This window comes from Schistocerca nitens, chromosome 6 (assembly GCF_023898315.1).
Source record: "Schistocerca nitens isolate TAMUIC-IGC-003100 chromosome 6, iqSchNite1.1, whole genome shotgun sequence".
In the NCBI taxonomy this organism is placed as follows: domain Eukaryota; kingdom Metazoa; phylum Arthropoda; class Insecta; order Orthoptera; family Acrididae; genus Schistocerca; species Schistocerca nitens.
This window is the reverse complement of record NC_064619.1, coordinates 142,109,611-142,132,244: the sequence shown is the minus strand read 5'-3', so window position 1 is coordinate 142,132,244 and position 22,634 is coordinate 142,109,611. Positions and strand designations below refer to the sequence as shown.

The 22,634-nt window shown below is 40.2% G+C and overlaps 1 protein-coding gene across 1 annotated transcript in view; it reads left to right on the top strand.

The window, feature by feature from the left end:
* The window catches only part of LOC126262257 (centrosome-associated protein CEP250-like), a 490,208-nt gene that overhangs the window by 373,349 nt on the left and 94,225 nt on the right, over positions 1–22,634 (top strand). The window contains exons 12-13 of the mRNA XM_049958743.1: positions 10,652–10,909; positions 19,648–19,853. Of these exons, the coding sequence (XP_049814700.1) occupies positions 10,652–10,909; positions 19,648–19,853 (464 nt within the window). The remainder of the gene's footprint in view (positions 1–10,651; positions 10,910–19,647; positions 19,854–22,634) is intronic.

Below are 22,634 nucleotides of genomic sequence, written 5' to 3'. Positions count from 1 at the left end.
ATAGTGTTTGAAGTATGTAATGACTCATAATTGTTATATATTTATTACATATGTGGGTTACATGGCGCAATTGGATTGTTAGGGTGTTGAATAAGATGCAGGGAAATCAGAGCAGAATATGATGCTCAGCTTTTACAAGCACTGTATATACCGTCTTTAAGCAGAAACTCCAGAGATGCGTATGTGGTACACGTGCACGCAGGTGCGATAAAAATTGGACTCATCACAACTAATCTTCTTATTACTAAGACATATTTCAGCATGTTAGTGCCATCTTCGTTGCGTCATGTTTTAGTCAGGTCTTAGTATCAAGAAGATTAGGTTTTGTAGTACTTTCTTTAAGTGATCAAACAGTTCATCATAGATTTGGTAGTTGTTCTTGTCCTCATATCCGTGCTACTCCTTTGCAGTTAGGAGCACAGAAATAGGATACATATTATTTTAGTGAAGAGCACACACAACGCCTAAATAGGGACCAAATACACAGCAGGAATACACTGTTTTTTAAAAGTTCATATTTTAATTTGTCAGAGCTGTTCATTAAAATAACATGTATCTTACCATGTTTCTATCCCTTTATTTGGAAGGTAGTAACACGTCTATGAGCATAACAACTCAGGGCACTCATACCTAGGGGAATGGGGGCTATGGACCCACCCCTAGCTGTCAGGGAAAGGAAATATTACAGTGTAGTTAGGTGCTTTTCTTTCCAGAAAACGATTTAAAAGTCAGTATTGTGCAGGTTTTTGACAGTGTCACATGTGGAACTTTACTATGGCTACTTTCACCTTTCATCTTCTGGAATATAAAACATGCTTGATACTGCCCAGTTTTCTCCTCTTAAACTATTATATGGGTGCTCTTGACAAGACCAACTACAAAAAAGCTATGGCAATCTAATGGCAATTTAAAGAAGGTCCTACAAAACATAATCATTTAGACACTTAGGCCTGAATGAACCATGACCTACTGATAATGGCACAAATGTGCTGTAACATGTTTGGGCAATAAGGAGAATAGATTTATTTTATTTTGTTTTTATTTATTTATTTATTGCATAGACATTTGCATAATCAGGTAGAGCTCAATTTCCATAATGTGAAGACTGGAAAAAAATATAAATCTGACAGGGAATAATGGAATATAACATTAACATGGGATGATGAATGCCTCTTCTTCATGCACTGTGTTAAAGCACTATTACAAGTGACCTGTGATGTATTTTCAAAGTTTAACAACAGCTGAATCTACAGACTGCAGATAAATTTGTCTGTACTTTTAGCATAACCAAAACCAAAGATCTCTCCAACTGCTGTGAGCCCATTATTAGAACACTGGCACACCAATGACCAACATATTAAATTTTCCTTAAATTTTGTTTCATTCTGAAGTACAGTGTGACCAAATAAGTGTGAAACATCATAAATGTGGATGGTATCTCTTAGATGCCATTATGGAGTATTATACCGAACTATAGTTTTAAGTGGCATCGTTAAAAGTAGACAATCAGTGATTCTCTGAATACTATCATAAAAGACTACCACACTACAAGTTTAGAGTTCAAAGTGTCATCTTTCCTTCAGTCTTCCCATGGCAGACAGCATTCCATCCTTTTTCTGGTCATTGAATGTCTCTGGATTTTGCCTCCTACATTGTGATCATCATCGACTACCTAGTACAATAATTGTAATCTGTACTAATATAGCAGCTGGTAGAAATTTTTTATGTTTTATCCCTTTCAACCATTTTAGAACAGGTGCCAAAGACCTCACTGTCATGTGCCTCTCATTGTCATGTGCCTGAACACAAATGTGTTTGTCAGATAGCTGCTGAGTGGAATGTAATTTCTCAGAGATGTAAATAAATCCTCTAATTCACTGATGTAATATGTAGTGGCTCCTATGACAGTATGAGACACTTTAATCATGCACATATTAAAGGAAGGTTGGAAACAAAATTTTATAAAAGCTGCAGACCTATTTAAAATGGCTGATCATGTGTCTCTTGACCACTCTTGTTTGAGATCTTCAATGGGCTATGTGAGTGCAGAAGTAGATGATGGATGCAGTTTATAGACAACCAATAGGCAAGATCTCTTTGATGATGTCCATGTTGAAACTCGTATCAGTGACAACAAGGCAGTTATAGATATCTTCTTTCTTTAGCTTATACTTTTGTCCCACAGTTCGCATGGTCGGCATGGTTACAAGTGGATTTGGCAAGGTTAATTGGAAGAGGTGGCTGGATGCCCTTCCTGCCACGACCCTGTACCCCCTGGGATGGAATCAGTGTACCTCAGCTGTCTGCGTCTAGTGTAAATCATGAAATAGTGCGAACGTGTTGCAAATGTCTGCAAGTCGTGTAACTGAGGTGGGACGTGGGGACCAGCCTGGTATTCACCTAGGGGGATATGGAAAACCACCTAAAAACCACATCCAGGCTGGCCAGCACACTGGCCCTCATCGTTAATCTGCCGGGCGGATTTCATCCGGGGCTGGCGCACCTACCCGAGTCCAGGAAGCAGCACATTAGCGCTCTTGGCTAACCTGGCAGATCAAGGCAGTTATAGATATAATGAGTACCAAAGTACGAGGACAGCTAAAACTAGAAGAAAGATTTACATATTCAGCAAACAAGATAAAGATGCAATCATGCAATAACTTAGGAAGGAAATTGAAACATTGACCTTGGGAAGGAACATCTAGAGGATCTGGGACTCAAGTTTAAAAGAGTAGTTGATCAAGTACTGGGCACCTAATAGAGTACTTATTTACCAATATAGCAGAAACTTAACAAAAGACTTCTTACAAATTTCCAAGGCTTCTGGTCGTATGTAAAGGTGGTCAATGGCACCAATATTAGTGTCCAGACATTCAAGGATGATGTAGGAAATGAAATTGAGGAGGGTAGCAGAGTCAAAGCAGAAATGCTGAAGTCAATTTTAAATGTTTGTTTACAAAGAAAATTGACCCTTGGATAGAAACCTGTGTCCAATAGTTGAAAGAGAGGAATGGTCACACCCATCCATAAGTAGGGTAACATAAGTGATTAGGAAGTAGGCTTATTTGCAGTGAGACAAGTATACACACAGACAGTGCAACATTGTCTGGAGCACCAAACACAGTCAGCAAGGGGGCCATTGTTGCAGGTATCCTTCATTCAGCAGCAGAAAGAAATACACTGACAGTGATGCAACCAACTACAACACTGGACACAGCGGTGCCATCGAGTTATCTTTTCAAATGGTTCATGATTCTGCATACTGCATCACAATGAATGTATTCGTGTACAGACTCTTCATGAAGAATGAAGAATGACTGTTGCCATATTGCATTTGTCACTGTCTTTTGGGCCCAGTGCCTGGCAAGACTGTAAGGGTTGTCATTGGGTACACAATGCCTCTGGGTTTACATAGCCAGTGCTTCAGACATCAATCAGTACATTTATGGCAGGTAAGGCCAGTAGATGTGCCCTATCTTTGAGGTCTCCATGATGTTATCTTTTGACAAGATAATGCAAGACTGCATGTTGCCAGTGCTGTCTTGACATACATGGATACAGAGGGTGTTTGACTGTTGCCCTCGCCATCAGACATTCTGAAACTCATACCCACTGGAAACATCTGGTCATGGGTTGCTTAGACACTGGCATGCCATGACTCTCATACCACTAAAATTGATGAACTGTGGCACAGAGTTTAAGCAATATGAATGAAGTAATGTACCCATATCAATCATCCGAACTGGTTTGACTCAGTGCCCAACAGGGTACGAGTCATTGTTGCTACCAGAGGTGGCAGGTCTGTGTACTAAATTTTGCACCCTCTTTTCACTCAAATCAGCTATAAATTTAATTTTCCTGCTGTACTACATATGCATAGTAAATAAAATTTTGTAAGTTGCTATCCTTTGTGTTTTGCAGCTTTAATGAAGAGTTTTTAGCAAACAGAACACAGCATGTTGTTATCAATGGAGAGATGTCTACAGACGTTAAAGTAACCTCTGGCATGCCACAGGGGAGTGTTATGGGACCATTGCTTTTCACAATATATATAAATGACCTAGCAGATAGTGTCAGAAGTTCCATGCGGCTTTTCGCAGATGATGCTCTAGTATACAGAGAAGTTGCAGCATTAGAAAATTGTAGCAAAATGCAGGAAGATCTGCAGCGGATAGGCACTTGGTGCAGGGAGTGGCAACTGACCCTTAACATAGACAAATGTAATGTATTGCGAGCAGAACAAACACTGGTAGCAGTTACTTCTGTAAAATATCTGGGAGTATGCATGCGGAACGATTTGAAGTGGAATGATCATATAAAATTAATTGTTGGTAAGGCGGGTACTAGGTTGAGATTCATTGGGAGAGTGCTTAGAAAATGTAGTCCATCAACAAAGGAGGTGGCTTACAAAACACTCGTTCGACCTATACTTGAGTACTGCTCATCAGTGTGGGATCCGTACCAGATCGGGTTGACGGAGGAGATAGAGAAGATCCAAAGAAGAGCAGCGTGTTTCGTCACAGGGTTATTTGGTAACCGTGATAGCGTTACGGAGATGTTTAGCAAACTCAAGTGGCAGACTCTGCAAGAGAGGCGCTTTGTATCGCGGTGTAGCTTGCTCGCCAGGTTTCGAGATGGTGCGTTTCTGGATGAGGTATCGAATATATTGCTTCCCCCTACTTATACCTCCCGAGGATATCACGAATGTAAAATTAGAGAGATTCAAGCGCGCACAGAGGCTTTCAGACAGTCGTTCTTCCCGCGAACCATATGCGACTGGAACAGAAAAGGGAGGTAATGACAGTGGCACGTAAGGTGCCCTCCGCCACACACCATTGGGTGGCTTGCGGAGTGTAAATGTAGATGTAATGGCCATCAGAGAATTAAAAACAAGCCTTTAAAACACACACATCACCTCTTTTCTGTTTGAGATGATAATTTGAGAGCTTATACAATATCAGATATGTGTAGAGTTATGAATCTTGGTGAACTGCATGGCCCCATCATCTTATTTCTTGTATGAGAGGCACTGAGAAGGCATATTAAATAGCTTTCTGGGGTTTTGAATGAACTTAATGCAAAAGTCAATCTGAGGTGAGGCAATGGAGGAAATCACAAAACTGTTATTTGCCACAGCTCCAAAAGTCAACACATGAACATGCATCAAAATATGCTGATAATTTCGTTCATTTCAACAACACATTAGTTCCAGCTAAATTTAGCTTTCATTTATGCAAAAAAGTTATTGCAAGTTTTATGTAGTTTTTGATGAGAAGCTGACATTTATTTTCAGTATTTTACAACCAATGCAAGCATAAACATCATGGAATAATAAACTATAGACTTGACAAGCTGGTTTCAAATTCTATGTCCTGGTAGGTGTTCCTTCTTTTTACACGAGATATAGCACTATCTTCTCACAAACAAACAACATTCAACTGTGATTTTGGAATGAGAAACCCAATGCATAATGTTTCCTCACATACAGAATGTAGGTGGTGTTACTCCTGCTTATTTTGTGTGGTTACAATGAAGTGCTAGTCATTTGCATATCGAAGCATATACACTAAGGTGACAAAAGTCGTGGGACAGCAATATGCACATACACAGTTGGCAGTAGTATCATGTGCACTAGTTATAAAAGGTCTGTGCATTGGCAGTGCCATCATTTGTATGCAAGTGAGTCATGTGAAAAAGTTTCCAGTGTGATTAAGGTCACATGATGGGCATTAACAAACTTTGATTGTGGAGTGGTAGTTTGAATTAGACACATGGGACATTCTGGTTTGGAAATCATTGGGGAATTCAATATTCTGAGACCCACAGTGACAAGAGTGTGCTGAGAATACCAAATCTCTGGCACTATCTCTCACCACAGAGAATGCAGTGGTCAATGGCCTTCAGCTAATGACTGAGAACAGCAGCATTCACATAGAGTTGTCAGTGCTAACAGACAAGCAACACTTCATGAAATAACTAAAAAAATCAACATTGGATATATGATAAACATGTATGTTAGGACAATGCAGTGAAATTTGACATTAATGGCCCATGGCAGCAGATGACTTACGCGAGTGCCTTTGCTGACAACAGATATAGCCTGCAGTGCTTCTCCTGGTTCAAAAATGGTTCAAATGGCTCTGAGCACTATGGGACTTAACTTCTGAGGCCATCAGTCCCCTAGAACTTAGAACTACTTAAACCTAACTAACCTAAGAACACCACACACACCTCCATGCCCGAGGCAGGATTCGAACCTGCGATCGTAGCGGTCACGCGGTTACAGACTGTAGTGCCTAGAACCGCTTGGCCACTCTGGCCGGCACTTCTCATGGGCTAATGACCGTATCGGCTGGACCCTAGACAACTGGAATACCATGGCCTGGTCAGATGAGTCCCGATTTCAGTTGGTAAGAGCTGATGGTAGGACCTGAGTGTGGCACGGACTCCACGAAGTCATGGATCTAAGTTGTCAACAAAACACTGTGCAAGCTGGTGGTGGCTCCATAATGGTGTGGTCTGTGTTTACATAGAATGGACTGGCTCCTGGTTATGTTTGGCTATTTTGAGTCCGTTTGCAGCCATTCTTGGATTTAATGTTCCAAAACAATGATGGAATTTTTGTGGATGACAATGCGGCATATCACTGGGCCACGGTTGTTCGTGACTGGTTTGAAGAACGTTTTGGACAATTCGAGCAAATGATTGGGCCACACAGATTACCCGACATTAATCCCATTTATGGAACATAATCGAGAGGTCAGTTCGTGCACAAAATCCTGCACTGCCAACATCTTCACAATTATGATTAACACTCAGCAGAAATCAAACCTGCATTTGGATTGGACTTCCTTAACTCTTGTGCAGAAAGGTGTGCAGTGTACTGCTGCATCCATTTTCAATAAGCCACCACTTGAATTAAAAAATCTTAGCAGTAATCCACGTGCTTTCAAATCAAAACTGAAGAGTTTCTCATGGGTCACTCCTTCTATTCTGTTAAGGAGTTCCTTGAAAAATTAAGCTGATTTTTATTGTATTGTTGATTGCATTTACTTAAACTTATGGACTGACTTTTTTTAAGTTCATAAACATTTATTTTATCTCTTATTACTTTTATGTTGTAATTTCATGTACTGACATGTTCCATGACATTGGAGATTTTCTCCTTAATTTGGTCCCACAGAACTTGACGTGTAAATAAATAAAAATAAAAATAGCAGCTATAGAGACAGCGTAGCTTAATAATTCTGCAGGGGCTTCCGATGACTTGTTGAGTCCATGCCATGTCAAACTGCTGCACTACGCCAGGCAAAAGGAGTGTCTGATGTGATATTAGGAGGTATCCCATGTTTTTTGTCACCTCAGTACAGTACACTTCATCCAAATACAATATTTTAATGAAATTGGACAGATAAAAAATCTACTTACCAAGTGGCAGCAGAACACACACTTAAAGGTTATAATTGGGTAAGCTTCTGAAATCAGTGGCTACTTCTTCACGCAGAAGGTTTGAAGGGGAAGAAAGAGGGGCGGAGGAAACAAAAAATAATTTGAAGCAATAGAGTCAGATTCTCTAGAAGCAAAGGAACTGATCAAGTTCATGAAATGCTTGCACAATCAGTAGCAATTAAAGGAAAGAAGGAAGATTTAGCTTTCAAATCCTGGGATAATGAGGTCACTGGAACAGTAATTTTTATATTTTCGTCAATGACCCTAATGTAAGGTATTTTTTGGAATGAGTTTCAGTAAACTGTTTACTGCTACCTGACTCTGCTGTATTCAGAAGTTGTTGAAAACACACACACACACACACACACAAACACACACACACACAGTCCATCACTTAACAGCTGTGTCAGTATAACCTCCATCACCAGCAGCAGCAGAATAAATCTGCTAATGGAAGCTAATATCTAAATTATCTCTCTAGTCTTTGATGACACTGGCTACCTTCTCCATAAAAATATTTGGTAACTTAAGGCAAAAACAAGGGTCTACAAACCCTAAAAGATAGCCTGTAACTTATAGCTCATTTAATGACCATAGAGGCCTGATCAAATGAAGCATGAGTCTTATCTTGAGTTGACACAGTGAGATGTAACAAAAAGCAGTCAGATATGCTCACTCACATATGATTCCATAAATTCATAAATATTGCTATGGAAGAAAACCTTCATACAAGCAGAAAGAGTGGAAACACTATTTGCTACATGTTTCAATACTACCACAATATAAACTTACCCTATTCTTCATACAGCAGTTGTAAATGGGCTGAAAAACTGTAGTTGTGGATTGATAAGAGGATACTGATTCAGCCTCTACATCTGTGCCTTTACCTCAAATTCCATCCCTTCACCTTTATAGGACATTAAATTGATCAATAATCAAGAGTTCTATCTTCCACAAATATTTCTTGTTAGACACTCAAAATTTGCACTAAAATTTTATCTTATTTAAGTGAGTTTTATGTTCTGGATCCTCTGTGAATAATACCTGAAAACTGTTACTGGACTCATGATTAAATGCTAATCAGTTATCTCCTTTTTTGCCCCATCATATGGAAAGAACCTGTGTCTAGTTGGCACAGGACTGTCTTCTCTTCATGCAGTGATATCTATGACGAAATTATGCTGAATGTTTTCGTTTTTGTTTTGTTTGCTGCTTATGCCTTATTGAAATATTGATGTTTCAATTAATGTAGAACTGCTACAAACATCGTTGAAAACCATGTGCTGTTCATTTACTTTTAATAGATGCTCCATAGAGCCAAATGCAATACATTTGCCTTCTGCATGTGATTTGGATAAAAAGTAACCAATTTTTAGGGAGGAAGCTGATCAAACCATGTTCTTTTAATGAACAACACACAATATCCCTCTTCATGACTTACTTACTACCCCCTCCTTTCTCAAATTTTCTTATCTTGTCTCATTGTCAGTAATCTGTGTACTATCTTTGTTGTATCTCATTTTTTGATGTCTCCTGTTCTTATGGTGGTGCCCTTAGCTTGTTATGCTCTTTCTAAGTAATTTTTTTCCTGTAAGCACTAACATTTATCTATTTTTACTCACATCATGAGGTTTACAGTTGCAACTTCATACTGAGACTCATTGCCCTGTTCCAATGACCTCATTATCTCAGCATTTGAAAGCTAAATCTTCCTTCTTTCTTTTACTTGCTACTGATTGTGCAAGCATTTCATGAACTTGATCAGTTCCTTTGCTTCTAGAGAATCTGACTCTATTGCTTCAAATTATTTTTTGTTTCCTTGGACAGACATTAGTAGCTGAGTAAGACACAGACTACTCATTTTCTGTCATTTCCATCAAGTACACCATTTTTTGGCAACTGTACAATTTTATGTAGCACATGGGTCTGCATCTTGATAATCCTCAGATGATATTTGTTTAAATTCCCTAGTAACGATTTTAATTTTCAATTTGAGGCATTTTTCCACCCTACTGCATTTAATTCATAGGATGGAGTGTACAGTAATATGGAGAATGCTATTCTGTGGAGTTGCTTCTCTTTTGTTAATGTGTAGCTTAACTCATTCCAAACCCTTGAAGGTTTTCCTCCTTGATGGACTCTACAGTGCTTGATGAATGAATGTATGAAAAGGGCTTAGTGTTTTTAATATATCAGTATGTACACTGTTAGCATCCTTAAAATATATAACTGAGACATCATTAAACATTCAAGTATTGTAATTTCCAATGAGATCAAAAGAATTATAATGAGCTGCCTTACTTGAGAAATTACTGTTGTGCTGTACAATAGTTTGTGGATACATATCTTATTGAAAGGCTATTAAAGATCGCCTTTCATGACACAGTGCAGGTTTTAAGCAGTTGGGGACACAAACAAGAATCCACACGCAGAAATCAGCTTACAACTTGAATTCATCCTTAAAGCATATCTATAAACACAATTACATTGTCTCAGCACTGTTGGGCCACTGCACTGTGACAATGTTGCTTTGTTAATGTGTGTTCCCTGAAGAAACATGCGAGTTCATAAACTGAGCTACTATGTTCAAGTTCTTGTTTATTTGAATATCCAGTACTCAATATCTCTACCATATGCTGACTGATTATCTTTCCTCATTCATATTCCAACAACTGTTATATTCATGGAAAAAATATGTCTGAATTGATGTAATGATATAGTGATGCAACTGTATCATTGAAAATAATCAGTAAAACTTTTCACAGCAGAACTGAATTTTTAGAATTTCTAATTGCAGTTGTCACATTACACAGATAATGTAAATAATAAGTGCACAAAGGTGTGTGTGTATGTGTGTGCACATGCTTGCTCATGCTTGCTCGCATATGTGTTGATACTACTATTTAAAAAGTGCTGTGTTGTGCAGTATCATTCCTGTGGTCCATATTTCTAAATTGCTTCCTGTTGTAACTGATTTTCAGTTGTCATAATACTACTTCAAATTAGGTTAAGTATTTTTTCCTTGTTGGTTTTCTTTTAATAAGGCATAAGCCATGAGTTGTATTGTAAACTACAATACAGCCTCCAACTAATGGACAGCACTTGCTCCACTCTTAGGATAAGATATTTTTAAACATAAAAATGAAAACTGAAGATTGGATGTATTTTTATACTGCAGCAGTATGTGCCACTTTCGTTTCAGCTGGATCTTCAAGAAGCGAACAAGAAACTAGCGAATGGCGCAGCGAGAGCTGGAGAAGAAGCTACCGCCCTTAGAATGCAATTAGAAGAGCAGAAGAAACAACTAGAAGAGCAGAGGAGACAATTAGAGGAGCACAAGAGAGGCTTAGATAGTAAAAGTAGGCAATTAGAAGAAAAAGAAAAATCTATAGCAGATGCAGATCAGAAACTGAAGAAAAGGAAAGAAAAACTTGATCAGCTGGAGGCACAACTTCAGAAGGTATGTTACTTCCACAATTCTACTGATTTGTCTCATTCTGGCATATATATCTTGACAATGGCTCCTTCATGTAACCATATACACTGGAATATTTTTCCTTCTGTTATTTTATGCTTTCACCCATGTCAGTTTTCACTCTAAATTATGACTCTGCCAGTATATATAAATGCATGTGGGCATGAGTGCCTGCATGTGCACAAATGTGCATGCATGCGCACACACACACACACACACACACACACACACACACACACACACACACACACACACACGATATGTATCATAATTAATAGCAAAAACTGACACACGTGAAAGTGAAAGTATACAATAATACAAGGCATGTCCAGAAAGTAAGTACTATTTCTAAAAAACTCAGTTTTTCCAAATCAAATGTTTTCAAGAAAGGGCATAAATTATTTTCCTAACTAATTGCCACCATAGGACCAACATTTGTCATAGCAGGAAACAAACTTTTATGTGCCATCTTCACAGAAAGATGCTGCCAGTGAAGACAGCTGCTGCTGAACACCGCTTTTCACACCGACTTCACTGTCAAAGCACCTTCCTCCACTATCATGCTTCAAGTTCAAGAATAAGTGGTAGTCAGAAGGTGCAAGATCATGGCTGTGTGGCAGGTTATTGAACTGCTCCCAACCAAATTGTTGAATACAGTTTTGAGTGATTCCATAAAAATGGGGATGTGCACTGTCATGAAACAACACAACCTTGACTGAATTATTTAATTGGATAGATAAAAAATCTACTCACCAAGTGGTAGCGGAACACACACATAAAAGACTGTTGTAACTGGCAAGCTTTTGGAGCCAGTGGCTCCTTCTTCAGGCAGAAGAGTTGAAGGGGAAGGAAGAAGGGTGAAGGGAAAGGACTGGAGAGGTCTAGGGAAAAGGGTAGATTTTGGGAGAGTCACTCATAACCGCAGGTCAGGGGAGACTTATTGTACAGGATGAGAAGGAAAGACTGATTGTTGGGAACTGCATTGGACAACACGTCAAAACCTGAGAACTTAAAGGTGGAAGACAGAGTAATATATAGACAGAGATTATTGCTTAATCATCAAGCATGAGTTAATAAGAGTGAAAAGCTAAGTGCATTGTACATAACAGAAGTTGGAGGGGGGTGGTGAAAAATAGACGGAAAAGACAAGACACATTTCATTGTCTTTCCCGGTGGTGAAAAATAGACGGGAAGGATTAGACACATTTCATCGTCTTTCCCGTATATTTTCACCAACCTCCCCCTCCCCACCATCTCACGAACCATGGACCTTGCCGTTGGTGGGGAGGCTTGCGTGCCTCAGCAATACATATTGCCGTACCATAGGTGCAACCACAACGGAGGGGTATTTGTTGAGAGGCCAGACAAACTTGTGGTTCCTGAAGAGGGGCAGCAGCCTTTTCAGTAGTTGCAGGGGTAACAGTCTGGATGACTGACTGATATGACCTTGTAACACTAACCAAAACGGCCTTGCTGTGCTGGTACTGCGAACGGCTGAAAGCAAGGGGAAACTACAGCCGTAATTTTTCCCGAGGTCATGCAGCTTTACTGTATGGTTAAATGGTGATGGTGTCCTCTTGGGTAAAATATTCCAGAGGTAAAGTAGTCCCCCATTTGGATCTCCAGGCAGGGACTACTCAGGAGGACATTGTTATCAGGAGAAAGAAAACTGGCATTCTATGGGTCGGAGCGTGGAATGTCAGATCCCTTAATCGGGCAGGCAGGTTAGAAAATTTAAAAAGGGAAATGGATAGGTTAAAGATAGATATAGTGGGAATTAGTGAAGTTCGGTGGCAGGAGGAACAAGACTTCTGGTCAGGTGATTACAGGGTTGTAAATACAAGATCAAGTAGGGGTAATGCAGGAATAGGTTTAATAATGAATAAAAAATAGGAGTGCGGGTAAGCTACTAAAAACAGCATAGTGAACGCATTATTGTGGCCAAGATAGATACGAAGCCCACGCCTACTACAGTAGTACAAGTTTATATGCCAACTAGCTCTGCAGATGACGAAGAAATTGAAGAAATGTGTGATGAAATAAAAGAAATTATTCAGATAGTGAAGGGAGACAAAAATTTAATAGTCCTGGGAGACTGGAATTCGGTAGTAGGAAAATGGAGAGAAGGAAACGTAGTAGGTGAATATGGATTGGGGCTAAGAAATGAAAGAGGAAGCCGCCTGGTAGAATTTTGCACAGAGCACAACTTAATCATAGCTAACACTTAGTTCAAGAATCATAAAAGAAGTTATTCATAGCTAACACTTAGTTCAAGAATCATAAAAGAAGGTTGTATACATGGAAGAAGCCTGGAAATACTAGAAGGTATCAGATAGATTATATAATGGTAAGACAGAGATTTAGAAACCAGGTTTTAAATTGTAAGACATTTCCAGAGGCAGATGTGGACTCTGACCACAATCTATTGGTTATGAACTGTAGATTAAAACTGAAGAAACTGCAAAAAGGTGGGAATTTAAGGAGATGGGACCTGGATAAACTGACTAAACCAGAGGTTGTACAAAGTTTCAGGGAGAGTATAAGGGACCAATTGACAGGAATTGGGGAAAGAAATACAGTAGAAGAAGAATGGGTAGCTCTGAGGGATGAAGTAGTGAAGGCAGCAGAGGATCAAGTAGGTAAAAAGATGAGGGCTACTAGAAATCCTTGGGTGACAGAAGAAATATTGATTTTAACTGATGAAAGGAGAAAATATAAAAATGCAGTAAATGAAGCAGGCAAAAAGGAATACAAACGTCTAAAAAATGGGATCAACAGGAAGTGCAAAATAGCTAACCAGGAATGGCTAGAGGACAAATGTAAGGATGTAGAGGCTTATCTAACTAGGGATAAGATAGATACTGCCTACAGGAAAATTAAAGAGACCTTTGGAGAAAAGAGAGCCACTTGTATGAATTTCAAGAGCTCGGATGGAAACCCAGTTCTAAGCAAAGAAGGGAAAGCAGAAAGGTGGAAGGAGTATGTAGAGGGTCTATACAAGGGCAATGTACTTGAGGACAATATTATGGAAATGGAAGAGGATGTAGATGAAGATGAAATGGGAGATATGATACTGCATAAAGAGTTTGACAGAGCACTGAAAGACTTGAGTTGAAACAAGGCCCCAGTAGTAGACAACATTCCATTAAAACTGCTGACAGCCTTGGGAGAGCCAGTCCTGACAAAACGCTACCATCTGGTGAGCAAGATGTATGAGACAGGCGAAATACTCTCAGACTTTAAGAAGAATATAATAATTCCAATCCCAAAGAAAGCAGGTGTTGACAGATGTGAAAATTACCGAACTATCAGTTTAATAAGTCACGGCTGCAAAATACTAACGCGAATTCTTTAAAGACGAATGGAAAAACTAGTAGAAGCCGACCTTGGGGAAGATCAGTTTGGATTCCGTAGAAATATTGGAACACGTGAGGCAGTACTGACCCTACGACTTATCTTAGAAGCTAGATTAAAGAAAGGCAAACCTACGTTCCTAGCATTTGTAGATTTAGAGAAAGCTTTTGACAATGTTGACTGGAATACTCTCTTTCAAAGTCTGAAAGTGGTGGGGTAAAATACAGGGAGCAAAAGGCTATCTACAATTTGTACAGAAACCAGATGGCAGTTATAAGAGTCGAGGGTCATGAAAGGGAAGTAGTGGTTGGGAAGGGAGTGAGACAGGGTTGTAGCCTCTCCCCAATGTTATTCAATCTGTATACTGAGCAAGCAGTGAAGGAAACAAAATAAAAATTCAGAGTAGGTATTAAAATCCATGGAGAAGAAATAAAAACTTTGAGGTTCGCCGATGACATTGTAATTCTGTCAGAGACAGCAAAGGACTTGGAAGAGCAGTTGAACAGCATGGATAGTGTCTTGAAAGGAGGATATAAGATGAACATCAATGAAAGCAAAACAAGGATAATAGAATGTAGTCGAGTTAAATCAGGTGATGCTAAGGGAATGAGACACTTAAAATAATAAAGGAGTTTTGCTATTTGGGGAGCAAAATAACTGATGATGGTCACAGTAGAGACAATATAAAATGTAGACTGGCAATGGCAAGGAAAGCATTTCTGAAGAAGAGAAATTTGTTAACATCGAGTATAGATTTAAGTGTCAGGAAGTCGTTTATGAAAGTATTTGTATGGAGTGTAGCCATGTATGGAAGTGAAACATGGACGAGAAATAGTTTGGACAAGAAGAGAATAGAAGCTTTCGAAATGTGGTGCTACAGAAGAATGCTGAAGATTAAATTGGTAGATCACATAACTAATGAGGAGGTATTGAGTAGAATTGGGGAGAAGAGGAGCTTGTGGCACAACTTGACTAGAAGAAGGGATCGGTTGGTAGGACATGTTCTGAGGCATCAAGGGATCACCAATTTAGTATTGGAGGGCAGCGTGGAGGGTAGAAATCGTAGAGGGAGACCAAGAGATGAATGCACTAAACAGATACAGAAGGATGCAGGTTGCAGTAGGTACTGGGAGATGAAGAAGCTTGCACAGGATATAGTAGCATGGAGAGCTGCATCAAACCAGTCTCAGGACTGAAGACAACAACAACAACAACCCCCCTCCCCCACCTCTGTTACGTACAGTGCACTTAGCTTTTCACTCTTAATAACTCGCGCATGATGCTTAAGCAGCAATCTCTGTTTACATATTACCCTGTCTTCCACCTTTAAGCTCTCAGGTCTTCACATGTCATCCAATGCAGTCCCCAACAACCAGTCTTTCCTTTTCAGCCCGTACAGTAAGTCTCCCCTGACCTGTGGTCCTGGGTGACTGTCCCAAAATCTACCCCTTTCCCTAGACCTCTCCAGTCCTTTTCCTTCACCCTTCTTTCTTCCCCTTCAACCCTTCTGCCTGAAGAAGCAGCCACTAGCACCGAAAGCTTGCGAATTACAACGATCTTTTATGTGTGAGTTTTGCCGCCGCTTGGTGAGTAGATTTTTTATCTATCCAGTTAAATAATTTTGTCAATAATTGATTGTTTTTGTTGTTATACATTCTTGACTCAGCATTTCATGCCTTCTGTTTTGAATTTATGTTGGAGTTTTATGAATGTATCACAGTACCATACCATATTTATGGTCTCACCTCATTGAAGGAACTCAACAAGCAAAATTCCCTGTCTCTCCCAGAACAAAGCGCATGCGATTTTTTTGCTGATAATGTTGTTCCAATTTTTTTTTTGTGGTTATTTGAGTGCTTTCACACCACTGACGTTTGTTTTTATTCTAGAGTGACATGATAAACTCACACCACTCAGATTTCTGTGTAAGAAATCATCTCCCTTGTCACTGTATTGCGTAAGAAATGGCAAAGTACTGCCAGGTCACTATATTTTGTGGACATCCGTAAGCATTTTTGGAACCCAATGGGAACACGTTTTGCGAAAATTTAAGGGATTTGTGACAATCAAATGCAAATCAGTTTTTGCAATTTGTGGAAACTCATCACAAAGCATTCTTATTGTGAGCCATCTTTTCAGGAATTTTCTCATTCACTTTCTGAGCTAAACCACCTTTGACAACAGAAGGGTTCACACACCATGCTTCAACACCAACACTGGTTTATCTATCACTGAACTTACTCACTCACTTTCTCACCTTTCCATCAGTCACTACATTTCACCATAAATCTCTAAAAGCTGATGATGAATTTCAGCTGGCTTAGTATTCTTTGCATTCAAAACTGTATTATAGAATGCACTTCACAGTTGGTGGACTCAGAGATTGTCTTAAACATTTTGAATGATCACTAAAAAATGTAAACACAACACAGTCTGGCTGTAATGGTGTCAGAGGAAAGACAATGAACCAGAGAGATGAGTGCAAATATGGTTTTTATGTAATTTCTTTGTCAGCCCTGCATGGAGGTTTGGTCAAAGAATATACCAATGTTGAAGGAAGTATCATGCTAGTAGGGTACCGATATATCAAGAAGCTGGACAAGCTTTGACAAAGGAAAGGGAGGATGCTAAGTTCTCTCAGCTTCCATGCTGAGATGTCAAGATGGAGATGCAGTACGAGGTTTCACCAGCATCTAACATCACATCAACTCCAAAGTGATGAACAAGATAAAACATCAGATGAGCATGGTACTAGTCAGGGAAGGGATTTGAGGTATGTGTCACAGGCTAGATGTGCTGGCATGGGAGTTATACACCTTCACCTGTACAGGACAGCCTCCATAGCAGGTAAAGATTGAGGCTGGGAAGACAGTGCCCAATGGTCCCTAGCAGAGTGCACCAGGAAGAATGTCTCATTGTGCCAGTCTGAGTTTGACCACATGAGTAAGAAAGCACAGCACATGGAGGATACTTGCACTGTGATTAACCTTAGTGGTAAGCAGTTTGATTACACTACTTTGAAGGTACTGAGCTGTGGCCTCAACTTTACAACTACCCCCAGGAATGTGCCTATTTCAAGTTTAATTGGTTCAGTGGACCATGCAGCCAATGCACTTCCACCAAATGCAGCACAAAAAATCTGTCGGGAGCACTGCAGGGCAGTCACCAAGACAGAACCTCCAAAATCAATCATTTCCAGTAACAAGAGTCTGGAACAGAAGCTCTGGGAAGACAACAACATTGTGGTTTTGTCAGCAGACAAAGAGAGGTCCACAATCATTATGCAGCAGACTGAGAATTATGAGGAATGTTTGTCAACTTCTGGAAGGCACAGCATACCAACTTTTGGAATATGACCCTATAGACAGAGTGGACAAAAAGGCCGGGGCTTTCTTGAAGGCAACAGGCATGCATGACAAGGTCATCAAACAGCTATGATCTAGTGCATCAGTTCCACATAGACTCTATTGACTGCCAAAAGGACACAAAAAGGGTATGCCACTACACCCACTGTCTGCAACATTGGCACATAAATGTGCTGAGTAGCTAAGTATTTGAAGAAACTGCTGTGTATTCACCACTTCCACAACTCAGAGGACTTTTTGCAATGTCGCAAGCAACTACATATCCAAAGAACTGGTCTGTTTTGATGCGGTCTTCATGTTTACTAAGATATCACTGAAAGTCTCATTAGAACTGATTGCAGAGAAATGTGACATTGTTCTGATGGACGTGTTCAGACATATACTGACTTCAACATTTTTTCTATGTGGGGGTGAAGATTATGAGTAGACAGTAGGAAAGGCTGTGTAACAGCCCCCTGTCTCCACTGGTTGTCAATATACTCAGGAAGAAATTTGAGGAGGAAGCATTAGAGACAGCTAGATACAAACTCACGTGCTTCTTCAGATATGTTGATGATACCTTTGTGATCTGGCCTCATGTCTGGGAGGGGATCAGTGAGTTTCTGGAACTCTCAACTCACATGGTCCAAATATGAAGTTCACCATAGAACAGCTGCTATTTCCATGGGTGTATTTGTTAAAAGGAGAACACATGGCTTGTGTCACCACAAGGTGTGTTGTAAAACAATACACACTGGTTTAGACCTGTAAGCTAGCAGCTGTCATCACCCAGCTCAGGAGAATGGAGTTCTAAACTCATTGGTCCACAGACCAAGTTAGTGTGACATCAGAAATACAGAATCTACTCTGTCTTTTGCAAAAGTGGTTACAGAAGGCCTTTCAAACAGCCACTATGCCACAAAATAGAAAAAAAAGAAGATGAAGCAAAGATTGTGGTTTACCTACCTTATGAGGAACCTATTTCTGGCAAGATTGGCAGGATTCTCAAGAAGCATAACATAAAGTGCATGTTCTGTCCACCTTCCAAAATAAGAAGACTATTGGGAAATGTGAAAGATGACTTTAGTATATGAAAATCAGGAATTTATAATATACCTTGCCAATGTGGCATGCTGTACACTGGCCAAACAACTAGGGCAGTGGGCATCAGATGCCATGAACATCAGAGGCACACACCACTGAGACAGGCAACTAAATCAATCATTGTTGAGCACTGTCTGGAACTTAATCATACTACAAACTATGAAAAATGAAATTTCTGGTGCAGTAATGATTAATAATGGCTGTTATTGAGGTAAAATAGTCTGCAGCTCATGGTCTTGTGGTTAGCATAGCTGCCTCTAGATCAGGTGTTCCTGGGTTGGATTCCTGGGTGGGTCAGTGGTTTTCTTCACTCAGTGACTGGGTGTTTGTGTTCTCCTCATCATTTCATCTCATCTTCATTGATGCATAAATCACCACAGTGGTGTCAAATAGCAAGACTTGCATCAGGTAGCCAAACAGCCCCGTAAGGGATCTCTTATCCAGTAATGCCATTTGATTATATCATTTCATTTCTGAGCTACCCTAAACCTAATTCTAACAGAACCTGGAATGACAATAACAGACATGGAGTTTCTTGGCTTGGCTTGGCTTGGCTTTGTTATGTTGGATGACATGTTTTTACAACTGTCCTTTTTTGCAAGCTCATTTCTTCAATATTTATTGGAATTAAAGATGTTTTAACTGGCCTGACAATCAGTGTGCCTTTACCTATAGAATATTATGTCAGTCAAATTATGAATAAAATAAAAGCTGTAGCTGCATTTGAGAAAACACACACACACACACACACACACAAACCATGTAGAGTATACTAGTCTTTTATTATTTTGTCTATCTTCTTGTGTACATATGTGAAAGTTCCTCCTGTTACAAATACACATGCTGTTTTAGGAAGCTAATCATTCGTTTATCTTGCAAAATAAGGCTTTTATAATGTAATAACAAATACTTGTATTCCAGGGTGCAGGAGCAAGGGGTGGAAATGCAGAAATACAGAAAAGAATGCTAGAACTAGAACAACAGGTTGAAACTCATCAAAAGGAGCTGGAGAAATCCAAAGAAGATGCACAGCGTTCGCAAGTAGAAATGGAAAGACTTCTACAGCTTGTCCAAATGAGTCAAGAAGAACAAAATGCCAAAGAAAAGACAATTCGTGATCTTCAAGAGTAAGTGATTTATGAAGGAAGTTAAGTGTTCAACCAATGTAATTCATTATCTGACTACAGTTAAAATCACTGAGGCCTAAAAAAACAACAAACTAAAATGTCAGGAATAGCCAGTGAAAGTCTAGATACTGGGTCATGTGCTCAACCATGACATACAATTTCCCTCTTAGGGGTGAGAGAGATTGGCAGCTTGCAACAAAAGTAATTTATTCTGATGCTACTCAAAAGGAAACTTACAAACTGGAACAGGCAGTTAACATATTCATTACATAACATAGGGATGTCAGTTTTCTTCCATCCTCCAGATATGGTGGCCCCAATGTCATAATGGAAAATCCAAAATAGAATGTGAACTGTAAAAGTAAATAACTATTGATCATTTTGAGGAAGCACTCAACCTATGACATGTATGTAACAAAAGGCAGAAAATTAGAAACATAAGGAGATAACTTTGTGTGTGTGTGTGTGTGTGTGTGTGTGTGTGTGTGTGTGTGTGTGTGTGTGTGTGTGGGAGAGAGAAAGAGAGAGAGAGAGAGAGAGAGAGAGAGAGAGAGAGAGAGAAAGTTGTACTTATGGAAATATGTGTTTTCTTCTTCCGATGAACAACATAGTTCAAAGTGGTGCATCTGTAGCATTTTCTTATTGTGTCTGTGACTTAATGCCTTCCCTATATTGCTAATATAACCAGTTATAATACATATTTAATAGAATTAGTGTGTGTGTTAGGAAAACAGTGCACAAACTATCACAAGTGGGATATGGAAGGTGGAATTTTGAAGTTCTGAACAATTTTTTTTGGGACCAAGGACTGACTGAAACTTGAATTAGAAAGCTCTGGGGTGCCAACACTGTAGGAAAAGACAGATTGCTGCTTACTGTAAAGAAGCCACTTCAAGTTGCAGATAGACACAATTAAAAGACACTCACATATAGCTTTCAGCCACAGCTTTTGTCATTAAAAAAAACATACATGCACCATTCACACACACACACACACACACACACACACACACACACACACACACAGGCAAGCATACCTCACACACACATGACCACCAACTCCAGCATATTAGGCCAGAATGCAACATCGTGTGGGATGCAAGCAGCAGTCTGGAGGAGGAGGGGAAGGGACAGTAGTGTGCAGGTAGAGAGAGAGAGAGAGAGAGAGAGAGAGAGAGAGAAACGCTGTCTGGCAGAGTGTGCAGGCACTAGACTGCCAACAGGCACAGTGTCAGGAGGTTTTGGGACAGGGAGATGGGGAAAAATGGAACAAAAAATGAGAGGAGTGGGGCAAGATGGGTGGATGCATTGGCAAAGGGCTGCAAATAAACAGGGTGGGAGATGAAAATGGGGAGGAGATGATAGGACAGAGGGGTGGAAACTGTTGGCTGGAGGGTGTGGGCGGTATATTATCATAGGTTGAGGCTGGGATGATTATGAAAGTGGAAAATGTGTTGTAAGGATGCCTCCCATTTGTACAGTTCAGAAAAGCTGGTGATGGAGGGAAGGATCTGTATGGCTTGGAAAGTGAAGCAGCTGTTGAAATCAAGTGTGTTATGTTCAGATGCATGCTGTGCCACAGGGTGGTCTACTTGGGTCTCGGCCACAGTTTGGCAGTGACCTTTCATCTTGGTCAACAGGTGGTTGGTAGTCATTCCAATATAAAAAGACATGCAGTGATTGCAGCAGAGCTAATAAATTACATGGCTGCTTTCAGATGTGGCTGGCCCCTGATGGGGTGGGGTAAACCTGTCACAGGAGTGGAATAGGCAGTGGCTTGGACAGGCTTTGCACCTGGATCTTCCACAGGGGTATGATCATTGTTGCAAGAGATTGGGAGTGGCATAGGGATGGACTAGGATGTTGTGAAGGTTGGGCGGGCAATGGAACACCACTTTAGGAAGATTGGGAAGTGTCTCTGGTAGGATGGCCCTCATTTCAGGGCATGATGATAGATAATTAATTTTAATGAACTATGATGATCAATTTTGATTACCTATCATTGTGCCCTGAAATGAGGGACGTCCTACCCAAGACACTTCCCACACCTGCTATAGTGGTGTTCCATCGCCCACCCAACCTCCACAACATCCTAATCCATCCCTATGCAACTCCCAGTCCCAACTATTTCCACAAGCATCGTATCCTTGTGGAAGACCCAGGTGCAAAACTGCCTTATCCACCTACCTAGCACTTCCTACTCCAGTCCTCTCACAGGGTTATCCTATCCCATTAGGGGCTGGGCCACCTGTGAAAGGAGCCATGTCATTTACCAGCTCTGCTGCAATCACTGCACAGTTTTTTTATATTGGTATGAGTACTAACCAGCTGTCCACCAGGATGAACAGCCACCACCAAACTGTTGCCAAGAACAAAGTAGACCACCCTGTGGCACAGCATGCAGCTGAACATAATACACTTGATTTCAATGGCTGCTTCACTATCTGAGCCACCTGGATCCTTCCCTACACCAAAAACTTTTCTGAACTGTGCAGATGGGAGTTATCCATACAACACATTTTCTGCTCCTGTAATTATCCTGGCCTCAACCAATGGTAAAATACTGTCCCCACACCCTCCATCCAACAGTTTCCACCCCCTCCATCTTATCATCTCCTCCCCAATCTCATCTCCCATCCTGTTTACTTTCAGCCCTCTGCCAATGCATCTGCCCGTCTTTTCCCATTCCTCTCCTCTTTTGCTCCTTTTTTTCCTCACCTGTGTGCTCCACAACCTCCTGACACTGTGCCTGTTGGCAGTTTAGTTGCTGCATGCTCCATG